General features: G+C 42.6%; 1 protein-coding gene across 3 annotated transcripts in view; it reads left to right on the top strand.

Annotated features, from left to right (window-relative positions):
• The window catches only part of HEXB (hexosaminidase subunit beta), a 50,666-nt gene that overhangs the window by 18,259 nt on the left and 10,504 nt on the right, over window positions 1-21,903 (top strand). The window contains exons 7-14 of one of the 3 annotated variants that reach the window (XM_089686167.1): window positions 585-717; window positions 2,843-3,023; window positions 4,585-4,671; window positions 6,464-6,536; window positions 7,111-7,143; window positions 12,144-12,318; window positions 18,830-18,920; window positions 19,578-19,682. In XM_089686167.1, coding sequence (XP_089542293.1) covers window positions 585-717; window positions 2,843-3,023; window positions 4,585-4,671; window positions 6,464-6,536; window positions 7,111-7,143; window positions 12,144-12,318; window positions 18,830-18,920; window positions 19,578-19,682 — 878 coding nt within the window. Of the gene's footprint in view, window positions 1-584; window positions 718-2,842; window positions 3,024-4,584; window positions 4,672-6,463; window positions 6,537-7,110; window positions 7,144-12,143; window positions 12,319-15,613; window positions 15,789-18,829; window positions 18,921-19,577; window positions 19,683-21,903 lie in introns of all 3 variants that reach the window. The other 2 variants (XM_089686169.1, XM_089686168.1) reach the window with 2 other exon arrangements.

Below are 21,903 nucleotides of genomic sequence, written 5' to 3'. Positions count from 1 at the left end.
TTGACAGTCCGCCCCGATGGTATCCTTGTTCTGTTTTTATCTGCTCTTTATATGCTGCTAGATTATTCAGTAGAACAGCACTACAGTCTATAAACTGTTTCCTATATAATAGCATATCTGGGAAACTGCAGTCCCAGATTGGAGTTTGTGCTGAAAAGTGTTCAGGTAAACTAGCAGCAAATGAAGCCTGTGATGGGAAAAATACATATTCATAGGTGAATACTACGTCAGTATTTCTGTAAAATCCAGAGGTTATAGATAGCGGCAACTATTCCATTCTTGGCTTTTTCTGCTGACGTACAGCTTTAAACAGTTGTCTTCTGATCCTCCCTATTGGCTGGAGGTGCACCCATAACATGATTGACCAATAAGGAAGGCTTGAAAGGGGCATGTCATGGTGGTGTTTCTCAGAGAATATTGAGATTTACTTGAGCTGCCTATAATCTCTAGATTCAATGCCTGTTTTTGACATGGTTATGTGTTTTTGTTTGGGTTTTTTTTTGTTTTTGTTTTTTCTCTGTATGTATTACAAAATGTTGCATTACTTGTTTTCCAGTGTTTGCTAATAAATGTTCTGGTTTCAGGGAGCTTATCAGGCATTCACACACATTTATAGCTTCATTGACGTACGTATGGTGATTGAGTATGCTAGACTAAGAGGAATTCGGGTTATACCGGAGTTTGATACGCCAGGACACACTTACTCATGGGGTAAAGGTGAGTATGGTTTATGCAAACCAAGACAAGCATCTACGTACTATTAGTGTGTGTGTGTGTGTGTGTGTGTGTGTGTGTGTGTATATATATATATATATATATATATATATATATATATATATATATCTCTCTCAAAAAAATTAAAGGAACACTTTCTAATCAGAGTATAGCATCACGTTAACTGACCAGATCAATATCCCAGGAGTTTAATTAAGTAGCAGAGGGGGTTGTTAATAATTTCATTAACACCAAAAGCAGCTGAAACTGAACACGTGCACTAGATGGGCAACAATGAGACAACCCTCCAAAACAGGAATGGTTTTACAAGTGGAGGCCACTGACATTTTTTTTCCCCCTACTCATCTTTCTGACTGTTTTTAACTAACTAGTTTTGCATTTGGCTAGGGTGAATGTCGCTACTGGTAGCATGAGGTGATACCTGGACCCTACAAGGTTGCGCAGACAGTCCAACTCCTCCAATATGGCACATCAATACATGCCACTGCCAGAAGGTTTGCTGTGTCTCCCAGCACAGTCTCAAGAGCATGGAGGAGATTGCAGGAGACAGGCAGTTACTCTAGGAGAGCTGTACAGGACCATTGCAAGCTTTACTGCGTATACAGATTGATTTTACTTAACTCTAATAGGGATCCTATGGAAGCATGCTATAATGTTTAACCACTTGACCTCCAGAGAATTTACCCACCTTAATGACCAGGCCTCTTTTTGCTACTCGGCGCTGCACTAATTCAACTGATAATTGCGCGGTCATGCAATGCTGCACCCAAACAAAATGTACCTCCTTTTTTCACACAAATAGATTTCTTTCGGTGGTATTTGATAATCTGTGCGCTTTTTATTTTTCACACTATAAACCAAGGCCAAAAATTTTGAAGAAACACAATATTTTTTTACTTTCAGCTATAAAAAATATATAGTAAACTCAAAGTTTGTTATAAATTTAGGCCAAAATGTATTCTGCTACATGTTTTTGGTAAAAAAAATCCCAATAAGTGTATATTGATTGATTTGCTTTGTGTGAAAGTTATAGCGTCTACAAACTATGGTATAGATACTGCAATTTACTCCATTTGTTTGCTATACAGCGCTGCGCTAGTTTAACGGACAATTGCGCGGTCATGCAATACAGTACATAAATTAAATTTACATTTTTTTTTCCCACAAATTGAGCTTTCTTTTGGTGGCATTTGATTGCCTGTGCGGTTTTTATTTTTTGCGCTATAAAAAAAGGCTGACCATTTTGAGGAAAAAAACATTTTGGACTTGTTTGCTATAAAACATGTCCAGTAAAAAAAAATTTTAAAATCAAATTTAGTCATAAATTTCTGCCAAAATGCATTCTGCGACGTGTCTTTGCTAAAAAAAAAAAAAAAAAATACGTGTAAATTTGTTTATGTGAAAGTTAGTGTTTACAAGTGGCGGGAAAGATACTGGGATTTTTTTTAGTGTGTGTTTTTTTTTTTTTTGTTTTTTTTAATACTAATAATGGCGGCGATCAGCGACTTATGGCGGGACTGCGGCGGACATTCTGACATTGGGGGGTACTGACTTGGGGTCACTGACATCCCCAGTGACACCAATACAGTGATCAGTGCAAAAAAAAACTGACACTGTACTAATGGCACTGGGGAGGAAGGGGTTAAGTTTTTTTCAGGGAAAGGGTTAACTGTGTGGAGATTTTTACTAGGGGGCGGGGGTGTGTACTGCACAGGACACCACTGATCGGGAGAGCGAAACGCTTCTGTCTCGATCAGCTTGTCCTGGAGCTGTCAGGGAACTGACAGAAAGCACAGCTACTGCAGCTGTGCTCTCTGTCAGCGATTGTCGCCGATCGCTGGGACATAGCTGGTAACAACCGGCTGTGACCCGGCGACTGACATCCGCGGCTGTGATCGGCGGGACAGGTAGGGTGGCGGCGAGCCTCGCACACGCCCCCTACCGGTTTACAAAACACAAACGTGGTTTTGCCCAGCCGTGCCGCCCTGCCACCGTATTTATACAGTGGCTGGGCAGCATGTGGTTAAAAAGTAAGATTTATATGCCAGTTTAGTCAGTTACCTCTTTGTAAAATAATGTTCCCTTATTTTTTATTTTTGTACCTTAGGCCAGAAAGATCTTTTGACTCCGTGTTACAAAGATGGAGAACCAAGTGGAACCTTTGGACCTGTGAACCCAATTGTCAATGGCACTTACACATTTATGTACACATTATTTAAAGAAATTGGCATGGTGTTTCCTGACAAATATATCCATTTAGGAGGGGACGAGGTGGACTTTTCTTGTTGGTGAGTTTAACTGTGTTGTGTGATGGATTTCATAAATAGCAGGCAAAATAAATGTAATAAATTCCACTAAACAGTAGACAGCAGTCAGTACGTGACCTTTCATTTTAAAGCAAAGCTGTGTGTGCGCTAAACTGTTAACGCAACACACGCGCACACACACCTACCTGTGTCTCCAACAGAAGCTGGTCTAACTGTCTTGTCGAAGGGAAATGGTGGAAAACCAGCATCTAAACAGTGTATTCTGGCTGGGAGGGGCACCACTTGTCAGAATACAAAGGCACTGTGGGGTAGATCACCACACCAACATAGCTTGTGTTGCTACAGCAATCTGTCAGGTTTTTAGTTCAGCCTGTGGAGTTGAATTGAAGAAAACTGTCAAGTGTGTACCAGGCTTTAGTAGCAATAAACATCACTACGCTGGTTGAGCCCCCTCCTGAGTTTCTGTGAGTTTGTTGTTTTTTTTTGTTTTTTTTGTCATCTCTTGTGGGTCACAGGAGTGCAGTTACTTGTGCTAAAGCCTACTGTTAGTTCATGTCACAGAGCTGCCTCCAGGCTCTGGAAAGACCATATAGTCAGGCTCCACCCAGCTACCTAAATAACAGCTGGCTCTAGCTTTCAGTGCTTGGCTGAGCGCTGAAGCCAGCTGCACCCTCCCCACAAGCCCACAGCTCCAGAGCACTCGAGGAGCAGAGAGCAGTGACTGACAGTCACTGCTCCCAGTAGACCAAGAACTTAGTGATAGGCTGTCATGCGAATGCTCAGTTCTTTGGCTTAAAGCTGGTGGGGACAGCTGCATCATTAGACGGCTGCTTCAGCATGGAGGGGAGTATGTAATTTATTTATTTCTTTTTTGACAAACTAAAACTTGTACTTTTAACATCTTTCTTGGCCTTGTATACAGTACACTCCTATAACATGCCTGCTTTCCCCTTTCAGCTGGCATGTGGCAGCCCAGTGTAGAGGCAGAATACTGCAATTTATAAAGGAGGATTTTATTTTCATGCAATATATGGATAAACTGAAAGATGTACTTGTTGCCGTGAGTTATTCTCTAGTACACCATAATGGGTCATGAGGATTGTACAATACGCATTGGCTAGACACAGGAACATAATCCGTAGAAAGTACTGAGCTGCAGTGTGGGTCACCTTATTTTTCAAACTCCGTATTGATGGGGGAATCTATTCCACAGCGCTATTGTGTTCTTCCTGCAGGGAGCACGGGCAACCTTCCCCACCAGCAGAATACAGTGATCACTGTTAGTGGCTATAGCCACCAGCCGTGACTGCATGAAAAAAGAAACAGGTTGGTTGTACTTAGGCTGGTTGTACTGAAGTCGATTGATTGACATAAGTACAACCAGCCTGTTTCTTTTTTCATGCAGTCACGGCTGGTGGCTATAGCCACCAGCCTGCCCATACATGGAAAGTATTTCGTTCCATCTTTGGCCAGCTTTGGATAGCTTGGTGTCAGACAGCAGTGCATAATGCATTATAAACTACAGGTGTTTAAAATGCATTATGTATTACAAACCACTAATTTTGTCTGCTTAATCCTATAGGAAGTCCAATCCTGCTATTGCAAAGTTCATGGCTGAGCATGGCTTTGGTACAGACTACTGCAAACTGGAATCGTATTATGTCCAACAGTAAGTGTTGTCTTTTATGTCAGCCAATATTGATAAAGAAGAATTCCATGTATGGATACTTTTACATGGTTACATTGGTCCAACTTGGTAGCTCGAAATCGCTGTACCAGACACTGCTACTACAGTGATCTCCACTAGATTCTAGGTTCCGTTTTTAAGCGGCTGCTCTTCCTGGATTGTAAACGCAGGTCGGCCACTTGCTATGGGCGCCATTCAGAGATCGCTTGGCAAGCATTCTCTGATTTTGATGAGGTGGAGATGTGGGATAGTAATGTGAGACTCTCCACCCCATCCAGTCAGAGAATGTTTTTTGTATTCGTTGAGAAGATGCAAAGCATTATCTGAATGGTACCCGTGCCCAGCAGCTGACCATTTCAGGGCAGCACGGAACCAAGAAACTAGTAGTGGAAATCACTTTAGGGGTCTCTGTAGATCACCACACCAACATAGCTTGTGTTGCTACAGCGATCTGTCAGTTCAGCCTGTGGAGTTTAATGGAAGAAAAACTGTCAAGTGTGTACCAGGCTTTAGTAGCAATAAACATCACTACACTGGTTGAGTCCCCTCTTGAACTTGAAGGAAGTATGGCCAAAAGTTTGTTTTGGTCATACTTCTCTTGTGGGTCACAGGAGTGCAATTACTTTTGCTAAAGCCTGCTGTTGGTTCATGTCACAGAGCTGCTCTGGAAGGATCCTGACTATATAGTCAGGCTCCACCCAGCTGTGGTGCAGTCCCATGATCCAGCAGCTCCAACTTCCTGGTCGGAGAGGGCAGCGACGAATGGGGGGGCGGTGGTGATTGGAAGATTAATGGGGACCAGCAGATGCCATGGCTATGGGAATTCAGAGCTGTTGTTAAATGCTGCCTTGCACAGGAGAGCCCCAGCTGTTGAATCACCTGATGGCACTGGAGTGGATTAAAATAAAATATTTATACACTTTTTTTTTTATACAGGCCATGCAGAACAGGTAAAAGGAGGGGAGGCAGAATTTTTAGGAATAATTGTCATTCGCCTTTACTAATCACTTTTAATGCAGACTTGTCAGTAACTTTAGAAATCTGCACACATATATACTTAAACAGTACTTTGTTTATCTTTTAACAGCAATAATCACTCCATAGACATGACTATTCTTGAACACACATTCTCTCAAGGTTTGTTTGAAAAACAAACTGGAAGCAGCCCTCTCTTCTCTAGTTATGACTCAGGACATTGTAACTTTCTGGCATTTCAGAAATTGGGCAGGGACCTGAGCTGTGGGGAAAACCATGTGTTCCCAGTTAAGATCATAAGCTTTATTGCAAACAGGAAATATGTAAGCATGGTTGGGTCTTGACCTACTCTTGGGAAGTCTAGGACCAAGATGCCATTTTAACATGGCCCTTAAAATAACTTTTGGTCTACAGTTTATGGTATGTTAGGGTGGTGATCTGTGGGAACAATGCTTAATATTGGTCAGGAGATGGAATGCCTGCCCCCCCCCCCTTACAGTTAGCTAATGAGTTAATTTGTGTTAGTGGTTACATATCTGAGAGGTGGAAACTGCTTGATGACAGTTGACTACAGGCCATTGTATACCAATCAGACATTTTCTTAGAAAACTGCAGCCCAGATGGAACAAGGCTGGATCCCCTTGAATTTTTTTTTTTTTTTATAAGGAAATAACTTGATCTAGGAAATTTTGTATGTGTAGAATTTTTATTTCGAAGTTCTAATCTGTCATTTCAGTAGTATTTGACTCACTGTTCCAGTGCATGTCCTCCATTTACTTCTCCTGTGTTTCTTCCCCAGAATTCTAGACATAATGTCCAAATTGGGGAAAGGTTACATGGTTTGGCAGGAAGTATTTGATAACCACGACCAGGTATGTTCTTTTAGGGCCAGTTCACACTACATGCGTTTTTTCAGTGTGCTTTTGTTTTTTCTGCATCCAAAAAGCACAGAAAGTACGTTCTATGGTTGTCAATGTCATAATTCACATCAGTGCTTGCAGTTCCAGTGTGTTCTGGATGCAGAAACAAAAGTATAACAGGCTGCAGTTTTTTTCCTGCACAGAACTGTACTGGAACGTGGTAAAACGTACATGTCCCTATTTAAATTAGGAGAAAAAATGCACTGGAACATGTCAAAAACATGCATGCAGAAACTCATCTGGACTGTTTCTATAGTGTGAACTGGCCCGCAGTCAGAATTATACAATACTCAATGCTATACTGTATTTTCCCACATTACACTTTTATTTGCTCTTGACATGCCTCACAACAGATCTTTCCTAATCTATTCAGTGCTCTATCTTTTTAAAGCTTTTTTTTTTTTTTTTTTTTTTTCTTTTCATGTTCTTCACTTGTATACACATGACTTTCCTGAACGCAACCATGGCTCAACTACATTTGGACTTCAAACTTTATTGCTTTCTCTGCCATACAACTATCCAATAGCTCACTTTGGTGAGCTGTAAGGCCACCTCATTGGTTAGTGGAATGATTAGGTGGGGTTACTAGAACTCCTGAATTGGTGAAATGCTGGGATCTTGTTGAGGCCTGGTTTTAAAGCCAGACTCCTGCTTTCCTTCACTTTAAAGCCGAACGCTGGGCAAAACAGTAGTTTTCCATTGCAGTCAGGCTATGCCCACACTGCACAAGTGAACTGTCAGTTTTTGTTAGGGCCAAGGGGAAAGCTTATATATGCCGATCCACCAAAAAACTGCATTCCCCCACAGTTCAGCAGTGGACTGTTTCTGGTTTGTGGAGCCTGCTCTGATCTTGACGACATCAGAAACTGCTCTTGTGCTGGGAGGATCTGAGGATTAGGTTAGTATATCTTTGCTCTCCTCTCAGCTAGAAAAGCCCAAACAGTTAACCCTTGCAGTGCAGGCACAGTCCCACTTCAAGGGAAATTTTTTTTTTTTTGCCCAGCGTTGGGCTTTAAATTGGCTACATACAGTATACAGCAATGTTTCAGCAGCAAGACTGGGACTTGCCATCCCACTCCCAGAACAAAATCCGAGTCGAGCTGAGCTTTGCTGAGCAATTCACATGAAGATTTGTACACTGCTAAAAAAAATTTTAAAGGAACACTTTGAAAACGCATCAGATCTCAATGAGGAAAAATATCATGCTGGATATCTATATTGATATAGACTGGGTAATGTGTTAGGAACGTAAGGATGCCCCATCGTTTGATGAAAATGATCACCCTTCAGAGGACTGAATTCAAAGGCACCGTGAAACTCAAAGTGAAAAAATTAAGCAGCGGGCTAGTCCATCTTGCTGAAATTTCATTGCAGCAACTCAAAATGGTTTTCAGTAGTTTGTATGGCCCCCACATGCTTGTATGCATGGCTTATGTCGGGGCATGCTCCTAATGAGGAGACGGATGGTGTCCTGGGGTATTTCCTCCAAGATCTGGACCAGGGCATCAGTGAGCTCTTGGACAGTCTGAGAGGTGCAACCTGACAGTGGCGGATGGACCAAAACATGATATCCCAGAGGTGTTCTATTGGATTTAGGTCAGGGGAGCATGGGGGCCATTCAATGGTATAAATTTCTTCATCCTCCAGGAACTGCCAGCATACTCTTGTCACATAAGGCCGGGCATTGTTGTTCACCAGGAGGAACCCAGGAGCCACTGCACTAGCGTAGGGTCTGACAGTGGGTCCAAGGATTTCATCCCGATACCTAATGGCAGTCGGTGCCATTATCTAGCCTGTAGAGGTCTGTGCGTCCCTCCATGGATATGCCTCCCCAGAGCCCACCACCAAAACGGTCATGCTGAATGATGTTACAGGCAGCATAATGTTCTCCATGGCTTCTCCAGACCCTTCCACGTCTGTCACATGTGCTCAGGGTGAACCTGCTCATTTGTGAAAAGCACAGGGCGCTAGTGGTGGACCTGCCAATTCTAGTGTTCAATGGCAAATGCCAGTCGAGCTCTATGGTGCTGGGAAGTGAGCACAGGGCCCACTAGAGGACGTCGGGCCCTCAGGCCACCCTCATGAAGTCTGTTTCTGATTGTTTGGTCAGAGACATTCACACCAGTGGCCTGCTGGAGGTCATTTTGTAGGGCTCTGGCAGTGCTCATCCTGTTCCTTCTTGCACAAAGGAGCAGATACCAGTTCTGATTGGTTAAGGACCTTCTACGGCCCTGTCCAGCTCTCCTAGAGTAACTGCTTGTCTCCTGCAATCTCCTCCATGCTCTTGAGACTGTGCAGGGAGACACAGCAAACCTGGCATTGGCACATATTGATGTGCCATCCTGGAGGCGTCGGACTGCCTGTGCAACCACTGTAGGGTCCAGGTATCGCTTCCTGCTACCAGTAGTGACTCTGACCCTAGTCAAATGCAAAACTTGTGAAAAGCAGTCCGAAAAGATGAGTAGAGAAAAAATGTCAGTGACCTCCACCTGTAAAACCATTCCTGTTTTGGGGGTTGTCTCATTATTGCCCATCTAATGCACATGTTAATCCGTTTCAGCTGCTTTTGGTGTTAATGAAATTAACAACCCCCTCTGCTACTTAACTGACCAGATCAATATCCCAGGAATTTAATTGACTTGATTCTATGCTCTGATTAAAAAGTGTTCCTTTTTAATTTTTTTTTTTTTTTTTGAGCAGTGTATTTTCTGAATGAGTACAAGGTGTCCTCTGACTTGACTTGGGTAGAGATTGTGGCATCATCTGTCTGCCTCTCCACCTCAACCAAGGGAAGCCTTGTATTTATCCAGAAAATACAAAGCTTCTCTGAATAGCTGAGCACTGCCCAGCTCAATTCAATTTTGTTCCAAGAGTGGGACTGGAAATCTGTATCTTGCTACCAGAACACAGCACTGTGTACTGTATGTAGCTGATCCTGCATACAGTGCATACAGCACTCACACTGAAAGCATCTGTTACTGAAGGTAGTAGTTTGAACCAGCTTTGTTCAAGTAAACTATTTTAAAGTGACAGAATGCTGGAGTTAGGCATTAAGTCCTATTTTTTTTGTTGTAAACTGCTTTTGTTAAGTTCATAATTGAAAACCTTACTACTCTCTCATACTAGCATTTGCATCTCTGCTTGGGATTTCCACCTTAATTTTTATAGTGTCTCATCTGTCAGTAGAGTGCAGTTATTCTTCAATGCTGCACCACAAAGTGGTTTTGTGGCCTGGGGGTTCAAGATCATGGTTCCAAATCCTAGAATGATAGTTCTGTATCAGAGGGGAACTCCTCTTATTTGACTTTAAGTGGATAATTGTTAGTCTATAACGAAAATTAAAGCCACTTGTGATCCTGTATTACTGTATTGTCACGTGATAACTAAGAGAATTCTCTTGCATGCTTCTGCACATCTATCCATACGGATGTGACATCTGTAATATTTTGGTTACTTCTCTATATTTCAGTGAAACGTTCCAGTTCTAAGTATTTTCCAGTTATCGTGCAATTTATGGTTTATACACGTACTGTGTTTTTATGACCTGTCACAAGTAGGATACCCATAGCCAGTTGATGATTTTGTGGCCTCTGATGTTTGGACATCGTCTTTAATACTGGGACAGTGGCAGACAGATTGCAGAGGCCCACTGAACAGAAGGATGTAGGACCCCCTCCAGCACCCATTACTGTTGTCCTTTAGGTCAGGATGATACATAAGTTATTGTCCATATCCTCACTCTCTTCTTTTTAGAGACCTGCATAGAATCTACAAGTTGCAGTCTTAGATACTGCAGCCTACCTTGTTCCAAGTCTGGTGAACTGTATGGTCAATCACTGAGCAAATCTTGCCAGCCCTTGTGTTTCTGACATTTAACATAAAATAAGAGGCACTCTGATGGGCACATTTAATGTTAAGGTGCACTCTGATGGGCACAACATGGAATGTTTCCATCAGAGTGCACCTTAACATTAAATGTGCCCATCAGCGTGCCCCTGTACACCCTATCCTGAGGGCAGACCGGAGCTGTGCCGAGATCTTGCTGAAGGATGCTTGTTTACAGGCAGGTAGCGGGACCCGAAGACAGTGAGCTGCAAAGGGCAGGGCGCACACATGTCATGTTGCCGTGACAACCTCCCTGCTTAGAGGCGGATCTGTCATTGCGGGCTGGCGGTCCAGAAGGGAGCACTGCTGGGGCCGTTCTTGGACCGCGGTCCACCATTTAGTGACTGCTGTTCTAGAGCTTTATATGGGATTTCAATATAGTAGATAGATCTGCACCAAGATACTGTTAGAAGTATATGTTCAAGTGGGGTTCATGGCAAGGTGGAAAGGGGTGGTGCTTGCCTGTACCCTTACACCTACTTTTGGAATCCAGTGCACACAAATGGCATCCAGACCTCTCAAAGGGTCACCTTCTTCAAATTCTTGTAAGTATACTTACTGATGCTCAGTAAGTGTGATAACCCAATGCAAACGGGAGTACTGGATGCTGTTTTTGTTTCATTGGTTATAATAAAGGGCCCATTTGTCAATGGGACCCAGAGTCAGCAGCACTTAATACAAAACCAATGTGCCTGCCATTGTCCCAGGACAATATGTCAACTGAAACAATATATGTTATGTCTATGGGTATCTTCATAACTCTTGTTTATAGAATAATGGACCCTTTTAAATTCCTACAGACAAATCATGGTGTCCTCTGTGGCTGTTGACAGACCATCTTTCATAGTTATATAATTATTTCTAAAAGTAACTAACTTATTGCCCTTTCCAATTCTGTTTCAGTCTGCAGTAAGCTATGATTTTCTAACACTGCTGAATTGCTTCTTACAGTTTTGCAAAATAAAGGAGTTCTGTATATATTTTATATACAGAATGCCTCCTATAAACTTTTCAGGCTTGCTGGGAGTAGTGTGCACAGAGCTTTTTTCTTTTTTTTTTTTTTTTTTTTTTTATTTGTAAGGCAATCCCCCATTTCTTCAGCAGGTATGATCCTTTCAGTATATATGTCAAGTTTTTAAGAGGATTGATTAAATTACACTTTAATGCTTATTTTATGAAAATTGAGATTAATGTAAAAAAAACCCCAAAAAACTTGCATTGTACAAGAAAGCGAACATTCTTGCATTAACATTAGCAATGTTTAATTAAATAGGTATACATTTTAATAAAGGTAGGAAGCCTTAATTTTGGTATTCTAATACTAAACTCTGTACAACAGGCCTGTATGACAGTAGCGATCTTCTCACTGGCAGCAACATATCAGGGACAAGATCCATATAGTGGGCCAAGGAACCACATTACTTTTTTTTTTTTTTTTTTTTTTTTTCTGCGGTGTCATTTCCAGCAGAGTGTCTGTCTCTTGATGGTGAGGGGGATTACAAGGCATTTTGGGCAACGTAGGAGGGGCATCATCGAAACAGTTGAGTGGTTCCTTTGCCCTCTCTTGCAATCCTGTTGCTGCCAGTGTGACATCGGCCTTAGTGAAGAATAACTGACATACTAATGTAGCCTTCCAATTATTTCTTAAACACTTATCTATTGAAATCTTTGCAGATTAATCCAGACACGATAGTGGAAGTGTGGAAAGGGCAAAACTATGCCGAAGAACTGTCCAAAGTGACAGCTGCGGGGTTTTCTGCCATCCTCTCAGCTCCCTGGTACCTAGATTACATTAGTTATGGCCAGGACTGGCAGAGATACTACAAAACTGAGCCACTAAAATTTAATGGTTGGTTGTGTGTTTTTTTTTTTTTAATGTTCACCAATTCTCTTGTTTTATTTTAAAGCCCAACTGAACGTTCAGTTTTAAACTAGCTAAATAAATTCCAGGTATAACAAACAAAAGGTGTTCAATGTCTTAGTTTGCTTTCTTCTCAAAGCAGCCTGAGCCGAAGTAGAAAAGCCTGTCCCTTGCCAGCACGCTTCAAAGTGGGATTCTTGCTTTTTCTAGAGAAGGAAGTCTGACACACCCCATACAGAGGCGGACCTATAGCTCTAGAATTGGCAAAGCTAATTGGAGAGCTCTTGCTCTGACTCAGCAGGGGGCGTTTTTGTAAATTCCGCAATAAGCCCACTGCTTCCCCACAGAGAGGAAGGGTCCTACTCTGAAGATGCTGGAAGGGACAGACTTTTAAGATTGGGCTGTGGTGGTGTGTGGCTTTTTTTTTTTTTTTGGTATACAAAGACAATGAAAGTAGGGTGACTGGGTTCCAGGGAAAAAGGAAAGGGGAAGGTATGGAGGGAAGGGGAGGAGGGTCAGTAACAAGAAGCTTTTTGTTGTGTAAAAGCACCCTAAAATACACATGTACCAATTATTGAACGACTGTATATCCAACAGCTATTTAACATACAGTTCATCTCATGTATATTGTGCTGTAAGTCTACCTGTATATATTGCTGCATTTCTAGATGGACTTGTTAAGGATTGCGGCTGATTTTATATATATATATATATATATATATATATATATATAATTTTTTTTTTTTTTTTTTTTTTTTTTTCTTCTGACTTTACTAACTAACTTTTAACCTGTATCTTTTGACTGCTACTACTATTTGCTTGGGCTGTAGAATACTATGATTAACAAATGAACATGAATGATCTGATGTAGATTAAAGTGGAGCACCACCCAGAACCTCAGTTTGTGTCCTCCACTGGCACATTTACCACTTTTGGGGGTGGAGCGGGTACCTGGTTTTGACAGGTACTTGCTCCCTTTTCCGGCTCAGTTTGCTGTGGTGAACTGAGCCGGAAGTTCATCATTCCCAGGGCAACTCATGCATGCCCAGTAAAACTGCTGTTTCCCTTACTTGCTATGCCAGGGCCGTGAACCCAGAGGCTAATGACAAACTAACCCGGGTGAGGACGGAGCTGGACCCATGGACAGATAAGTGTCCTTTATTAAAAGTCGGCAGCCAGTGCATTTGTAGCTGCTGACTTTTAATTTTTTGGGAGGAGCCTGGAGCTCCTTTTTAATCATTTAAACTCTGGAAGGATTTACCCTCTTCGTGACCAGGGCATTTTCTGCTGTTCGACTCTGGTACTTTAACTGGCAGTTGCGTGGTAATGCAACACTTTATCCAACTTTTTTTTTTCTACACAAATAAGAGCTTTCTTGATCACCATTGAGTTTTTAATTTTTTATTATATAATTGAAAAAAGACAAATTTAAAAAAAACTTTTTTACTTTCTGCTATAAAACATAATCCAATAAAAAATCAAATTTCTTTATAAATTTAGACTAAAGTGTATTCTGCTACATGTCTTTGGTAAAATTTAAAAAAAAAAAAAAAAGTTTTCTGTAAGTGTATATTGATTGGTGCGTGTGAAAGTTAGTTGGTGTCTAGAAACTTTTTTTTTTTTGTTTTGTTAAACCACTTCAGGCCTATGTACATAAACAGCTGGACGGGAGCAGTGCAGGGGCGAGTGGCTGTTTTATAAACGTCCTCCCCGCTTGTGCGCGCTCCCTGGGAAGACGCAGCACCTCGATACGGTGCTGGACACAGCAGAACACGGATCATTGGACAATCAGTGATCACATGATTGGGACCTCACACAGAGGTCCTGTGTCACATGAATAGTAAGCAAGATGTCACTTGTGACATTGCTTACTACGTGTGAATGATCACAGAGATCACATGGTACAAGGCTATCCACAACAGCTTTGTATCATGTGACAAGCTTTTTTTTTTTTTTTTTTTCTCTGAATAGATAGTTGAATACATTTTGGCCAAGATATATGAAGAGAGATTATTTGCAAAATTTTATAAGAAACACTTTTTTTTTCCAAAATTTTTTTGGGACTTTTCATTTTTATATAGCAAAAAAAATAAAAATCCCAGTGGTGAATACATACCACCAAAATAAAGTTTTATCTGTCAAAAAAAAATGCTAAATTTATATGGGTACAGTGTTGCTTGACCGCGCAATTGTCTTTCAAATTGCGATCGCGCTGAAAGCTGAAAATTGGCCTGGACAGGAAGGGGAGAAGTGTCTGGACTTGAAATGGTTAAATACTAGTAATCCGCAGCTTGTAGTGGAACTGTGATAGTGTGGTGGGCAATCTGACACGTCTCCAGTGACAATAATACAGTGATCAGTGATAATACTATACACTGTCACTCTACTGACAATGGCTGGGAAGGGGTCAACATCTACGGGCAATCAAAGGGTTAACTGCATCTAACCATGTGTAATGTGTGCTACTTTTACTAAGATGTGGTTGTTTTTTGTTCTTTGATTTGCATAGAGAAAAAAAACGGCCACATTTCTGCTCATTGTACAGAGCCCTGTGGTGTTAATAAACACAGGGCTCTGTATTGTGGTTTGCTAATCCGATCAGCAGGTCTCTGCCATAAATAATTGGCCAGGACCTGCTGACCAACGTCCTGTACCGAATTAGCACACAGATTGGGCACCTGTGCCCCTCTACCTGGAAATGCTGGATCATGTACGTGTGTGTGTGATCCAGCGCAGAGTGGCCACCCCGTTGCAGTAAAAGTACATGGGGCAGTCTGCAAGTGGTTAAAAGGTGGTTTCCATAACATTGTTAAGCAATTTAATGCTACAGCCGGGTTCTGGTAAAGGAGTTAAATTTAAATGGCATGGTTGGGTGTTGTTGAAAGTATGTATGCGACACTTTGACATTTCACCTGCATACCTTCATAAAGTTTCCAGCTAATCAGATGTACTCCAGTTCATCAAATATATGATGCTTTTTGCTTGGAAATAAATGAGCACTTGGGAGAACTAAAGAACCGAGAACTAAAATATTTCCACCTTCCTTACATGCTAAGCTTCTTACAATTGACTTAGTCTTTCCTGTGTTCTCTCCATACCTTCTGGTCCTCAGCAGCCACAAGTGGGGTAAAAATCAGAGTAGACTCCTGTTTAACTGTAGTGATAAACTTTGAGGACCATTAGAGGATATCTGTGTCCTCTGTTAAACTTTTGTTTTTTTGCAGGAAATTATATTGTACTGTAAAATCAATTGCTTTATTAAACTTCTATTTAAATTTCTCAGTTGAAACCAGATACAGTTGTTGAAGTCTGGAAGGAAAAGAATTACCAAGAGGAGATGGCAGCAGTTACGGCTGCTGGCTTTCAGGCCCTGCTTTCTGCTCCCTGGTACTTAAACCGCATTACCATTGGCCAGGACTGGATCCAGATCTATCATGTGGAGCCTACAGATTTCAAGGGTGTGTTCTGGTGCCTGTGCCTCACTGCACAGCTGCTTGTTATGTCAGCTGATCTGCATGTGGCTTTCCCTTAGTAGCCATTACAGCACCTTCATTTTAAAGTGGTGCTGTCAGGGCAAAGGAGAATTCTTTAGAAAGTTGCCTTGCAATAGAAGAGCCTTTGTGAACCGGGTCTTCTACCTTAGTTTCAGCGCTGCAGGCTCTGTCAGTCTCCTCACCATGCAACACTCCTGGCAGTGTAGGATTCATGGGTCCCAGTGTGTACACTGGGGTTCCATCCTACTAACCCAGATGTCACTGCTAATTCCTGTGCTGATTAAGAGGATGAAGGCTAAAACCACAGCACGTGGAAGGTGACATGAGCATCCTACACTCCCCATCAGTGTTGACTTGCTATAGGCAAATAGACTGTGCACTTGAAGCGAAGGTACACTCATTTTCCCCAGGGCTTAATGAAAAGCTTCATTTTGCAAAGAATGCCCAATCGGCTGCAAATTTTTTTTTGCTTGCACATGATTGGATTATGGAAATGTAGGAGAGCTTCACCTCCTTCAATCTGTTCTGGGAAAAACAGCACTTGCAAACTGCTTATTCTATTTGCCTTTAGTAAATCAACCCCCATCCTGTCAAATGCTAAAAGACTGACAGGCTGCAGTTCTGGAATTAAGAAAATGAGATACAGGGCACTGTAGAGGCAAGTATAATAGTCCCTGACATGATTACTTTAATTATGGGCATTGCCAGCAGCAACAGGGTCTGTGTGTGGCAGAATACATAATTTATCCAGTCCTAAAATCATATTGAGGCATGAAATTAAGACCTAATATAGGTATTTCCTGCATGAAACCTATCTGTCATTGTTCAGTGCTAGGGTTGGCTACCTCAGAAGTAGTGTTTTCCTCTGCTTCCTGTAGAAGTGGCTGTTGCGCAGCAGCTGTATTCAATCTTTATAGTATACTGTATTTTTGCACTTTGGGCAGTGCAGTTACCATATGGCTATTGCAGTAGCATCTAGTTTTCCTTGGACTGATCCACACCCAGGGGCGGACTGACTATTTGGAAACTCTGGCACTGCCTGAGGGCTCGGGTCAGTAGGGGGCCCCATGAGATGCCCCTGGTACACTTTTTTTTTTTTTTTTTTTTTTTTTTTCCCCATAGGCTTTTTTGAGTTTGAGCAAGGACACGGGCCCCATGATCCCCTATTGCCCAGGGGCCCCATGAGTTGTCAGTCTGCCCCTGTCCACACCTTCAGTGTTCCTAACAGCAATGTGTTCGCTTGGCATGTTGTCACCACAGCAATGTAAAGGGAGTTAAACTGCAAATCTAGTAATTTTAATATACCTGGAGTTTACCATACTATACACGAACAGGGTGGTTGTTTTGTTTTTTCCAGCCTGAATGGGGGGAAAAAAACTTTACAGTATAGATGGATGCATCTCCTGCTGTGCCTAGAGTAGTTTGACAGTCAGTGGAGTGGCTGCACCTGGTTGTTGACTGAAAAGCGTCGGCAACCAATTTTCCACCCAGATCCTTCCATTTTTCAATCAGGATATCGGGCAGGAGACAGCCGACAGGCCACCCCCTGAGTGAATTTCAGCCGGCTCTGAAGAATTAATAATTTTTCTGCTTTAGGTTTTTGTTTCTATTTATTTCCACCTAGTGATCTGGTCTTTAACCACTTCAAGTCCGGATACGTTTACCTTTTCCTGGCCAGGCCAATTTTCAGCTTTCAGTGCTATCGCACTATGACAATTGCGCATTCATGCAACACTGTACCCATATGAATTTTTTAGCACTTTTTGAGACCGATAAAACTTTATTTTGGTGGTCTTTATTCACCACTGGGATTTTTATTTTTTTGCTATATAAATGAAAAAAGCTGCAAATTTTGATAACTTGTTTTTCGTATAATATTTTGCAAATCTATTCCGCTACACTTCCTTTTTTTTTTTTTTTTTTTTTTTTTGTTAAACACCCCCCCCCCCCAAAAAAAAAATCGGTTTATAGAAAAATTATGATCTTTAAAATTTTTTTGTTAATTAAATTTTTTTATATTTATGGGTTTTTTCACATACAGTTGCCCTAGCAGCACAGTGTCACCATAGTGACACTGTACTACTTGTTGATTTTACAGCTTATATGGGTGTAAAAGCAATAATTTCTCCTTCTCTCTTGCTGCATTCCTGCAGCCGCTGCGAAATACTGAGAGCTGTAATTGGCCACAGCTTATCACATGGTACAAGGCTGTTGTGAATGGCCTTGTATTATGTGACCTCTGTGATCATTCAGAGTTCACAAATCATAAACCATGATGTCAGGAAGTGATATCTTGTTTACTACTGTTCATGTGATCACTGATATGGCCAATCAATCGGGACCTCACACAGTGGATCTGTACAAGGATCTGTGTTCCACTGTGTCTGGTGCAAACAGTGGGCACAGACCCCGGTGCAGCGCTCCAAGGAAACCGGCAGAGGCAATGGATGGGGGGGGGGGGATGTTCAGGGCAAAGCCCTTATTTTTTATTTTTTTATTTTTTTCATGCAGACTTACAAACTATGATTAAAAATTCTTAACCTCTTCCCGTCCAGCCCATGCTGATAAACAGCTGGATGGGCAGAGATCAAGGTAGAATTTTTAACCATTGTAAGTCTGCATCTAAGAAGGGATGCATGTATTCCTGTATAAAATTATAATACAAAAAAGTAATACAATCCTCTTGTGTTGCATTTGGGACACTGCACCCACTCCTGTGTGGCTCTCAAATTTTAACATGTGGTTGTGTCCATGCATCTGCTGCGTCCACCTCCATAGGCTGCCTACATACAGGTGGGGGCAGATGTAGACTCAGACGACTCCTGCATGCAGTAGGGGTGTCGGCACCAGTCAAACAAGACCTAAGGTTCACGTAAGAGGAAACCAAATTAAAAAAAAAAAAAATGAAAAATTAACATTTCTACTTTGTACCTGTTCTTCCAAAATGTGATTTGTTGGAAGCAGTGAAATGTTCTTCTACACATACTTGTGCTTTGTTTTTGCAGGGACTGAAGAGCAGAAGAAGCTTGTGATTGGTGGTGAAGCTTGTTTATGGGGTGAATTTGTTGATGCTACAAACCTCACACCACGACTGTGGTATGTTTGCAGTTACATTGTTTGGTGTTTAGAATTCATGAATCTCCAGATATTTTGCTATGTATAATGGGTTAGTTCACCTTTTTCACAAAGGTTAAAAAGGTGAACTGACTGACAACACCCTCCCAATCCCCACTACACATACCTTTTGTGATCCCCATTTTCCGCCAGCCTCTCCAGCGGCTATATCGGTTCTGAACTTTAAAATCTCACTACACAGCACCGGAGACTGTTACAGCATAATGCTCATTAGCCAGCACTGGCCACATGACCACACTGACCAAAATTCAAATGCTTTTGACAAAACAAAAATGTCGTGGTTTTTTTTTTTTTTTTTTTTTTTGTCCCCCCCCCCCCCCCAACAAAGATTTGAAATGTATGCACTCAATGAAAGCTTCAGAAATCTAAATCCTCTACACGCCCGGCTTGCTGTTATAAGACAGGATGTATAGGCGTTTCAGTTATGATCTGAAAGAAAGTCACTTCTCTGTGCTCACCCTTTAGAAGACGGATAGTGTTTTGAGACTCCAGTGTTATCTGTGCACTCTGTATTAAATGACTGCAGTATCTTAAGGTGCTAAATAATGTTAACATGGAATGTTCATTTTTTTTTTTTTTTTTTTATAGAAACTAAATTAAACCTCTCCTCTCACACAGGCCTAGAGCAAGTGCGGTTGCAGAAAGGCTTTGGAGCAGTGTAAAAGTGACCTCAGTGCAGGATGCTTATAACAGGCTGATTGTACACAGGTGTCGTATGGTCGGGTAAGTCCTCCAGGAAAATGTTAAGGGAGAAAGTGTGCCGCCTTTATTTTGTATTTCAGTATTTTTATTAATTTTAGAAACGGTTTAAGACAGGAGCAACAAAACATGCCCATGCAGGGGCTATCAATTGCACATAAAAAAAAATAAATAAAAAAAACTGTGCTCTAACACCAACAGAGCAAAAGGGTTATTGATGGCACATAAATTACAAAAATATTAGTATAACTCCAACTGTAACTCAAACTAAAGGCAGCTATCCACTGCTACACCAAAAACAAACCATAAAAGGAAAGAAGTACAAAAGAAAAGATAACAAAACCAAGAGCAGGGGTCCGAGAACGCCAATACCGAGCAACATCACAACCCCAGACTAGCCGGGGGGAGCAAGGGAAAGGCCTATTGCAACCACGGCTCCCATATTTTCAAGAATTTCCATTGGGAGTCATTACAGATACTCAACATCTGTTCATTAAGCATCATAGTGGTCATACGGTCCCACACCCCCTGAAGAGGGACAAACGGGCTTTTCTCCCTGCGTCTTTCAGGACAGCCCCTTGAGACATTGAGCTCCTCCCTCCGGGTCAGGAAACACGCCATCCCGCACGCCTTTAAAAGGCGGACCTCCAGGCCTCCATCCCCAGTTTTTTTTTTTTTTTTTTTTGTTTTTTTTTTGTTTTTTTTTTTTTTTAGTGTTTCCTGACCGGAAGGAGCACGCTGAAACCTAGAAGGGTCTCTGCACTCTTGGAAAGTGTGGGCCCAGGCACTTCCTTTCCCGGCGTAATCCCTCCACGGTGAGTGGAGTAGGGCGGCGCGTGGAAGTCTTCATCCTCAGAGGGACTGGCGGTGACTGTTTGTCATTTGCAGGGGAGCTGGGTGTGTCCAATGGGGAGTTTGGACATCTGCTCCCTTTTAAGTCTGGCTGCTTCTCCCCCATGCGTGGCTGTACAGGCATGCAAGGCGCAGGGGAAGGCTTGACTTCCGGGGGCGGGGCCTGCGCTTCATAGGCCGGAAGTCTGACGCGAATTCCGGTGGGCGTGGCCCTGCGTTTCAGCAGGTCCCTGCGTTCCACAGACCGGAAGTGAGGTAACTTCCGGGGGACGAGGCCCTGCGTTCCACGGACTGGAAGTCCTGTAGTGACGTCATCGACGGGCACTGGAGACGCTGGTTCCAGTCTAAAGGAAGAAGAAAAGGCGCAGGCTTCCATTTGGGTGGTCGGTAAGGCGTGAAGAGCAGCAGAGGCTGTGAATCACGCCAGACGCAGCGCTATGGAAGCTGGCTCATCACAGCAGGATCCTGGCTCCGGCACCGGCTCCTCTCAGGTAGGCTTGGGGAGGGTCCCCTTTAGCTGATTCCTGGGAGGGTGATTGGTTGTCCCCCCAATCTCTGAGGGCAGGTTGTGGCGGGGCACGCTGCAGCTTCCCCTAGCACAGGGTGTGTAGTGGGTCTTTTTGGGGGCTCAGGGTCTGTATTCTGTCTTTTTCTTTAGGTTAAGACCCAGGACAGGACCCCGGTTCAGGCCCCAAAGAAAGTGTGCAGTGTGTGCGGTTAAATTGGGGTCTGCATGTGAGAAGCCCCTGTGCCGTGGCTGTATAGACAGCTTAGTCAAGGATGAGTCCTTCACGGCCTGCCACAAGGTGTTATCCTCTATTAGGGATGACATGACGGCGACCTTTGTCTTTTAGGTCCCTGTTCAATAGAATGCAGACTCCACTGGGGCCTTTGGCCCAGCCGGCCACAGCTGTAGGGGCAGCTAGGCAGGAGGACCCGGAGGAAGAAGACACTCTGTCCCTTCCTTCCTCCCAGGCGGGTTCTGGGTCAGAGGCCAATAACAAGGAAGAAGGCACTGCTTCCAGAAGCTCCAGATATAAATTGGCCCTAGAGGATGTGGAGGATCTCCTGAAGGCTATTTACGATACTGTAGAGATTGAGGAGGAGGAAGTATGCTTATCTAAGCATGACCTCATGTACCGGGGCTTCATGCTAAAAAGAGCAGTTTTCCCAGTCCATAGATCTTTGATTGAGACCATTAAGCAGGAATGGGAGAATCCGGAAAAGAAACCCTTCTTTTCAGGGGCTCTGAAAAGATTTCCTTTTCATAAGATGCTTCTCAGCCTTGGAACAAAGTTCCAAGGTTGGACGCCTCCTTTTCTAGGGTCTCTAAAAGGATGGATCTAGCCTTTTGAGGGCATGGGGGCTTTAAAGGACCCCATGGATAAAAGGG

The sequence above is a fragment of the Staurois parvus genome, unplaced genomic scaffold (assembly GCF_062004578.1).
Source record: "Staurois parvus isolate SC_StPar_1 unplaced genomic scaffold, SC_StPar_1.0 ptg000392l, whole genome shotgun sequence".
Taxonomy (NCBI): Eukaryota; Metazoa; Chordata; class Amphibia; order Anura; family Ranidae; genus Staurois; species Staurois parvus.
Note: the sequence above shows the minus strand (reverse complement) of the source record. Positions and strands in the feature narration are given on the sequence as shown.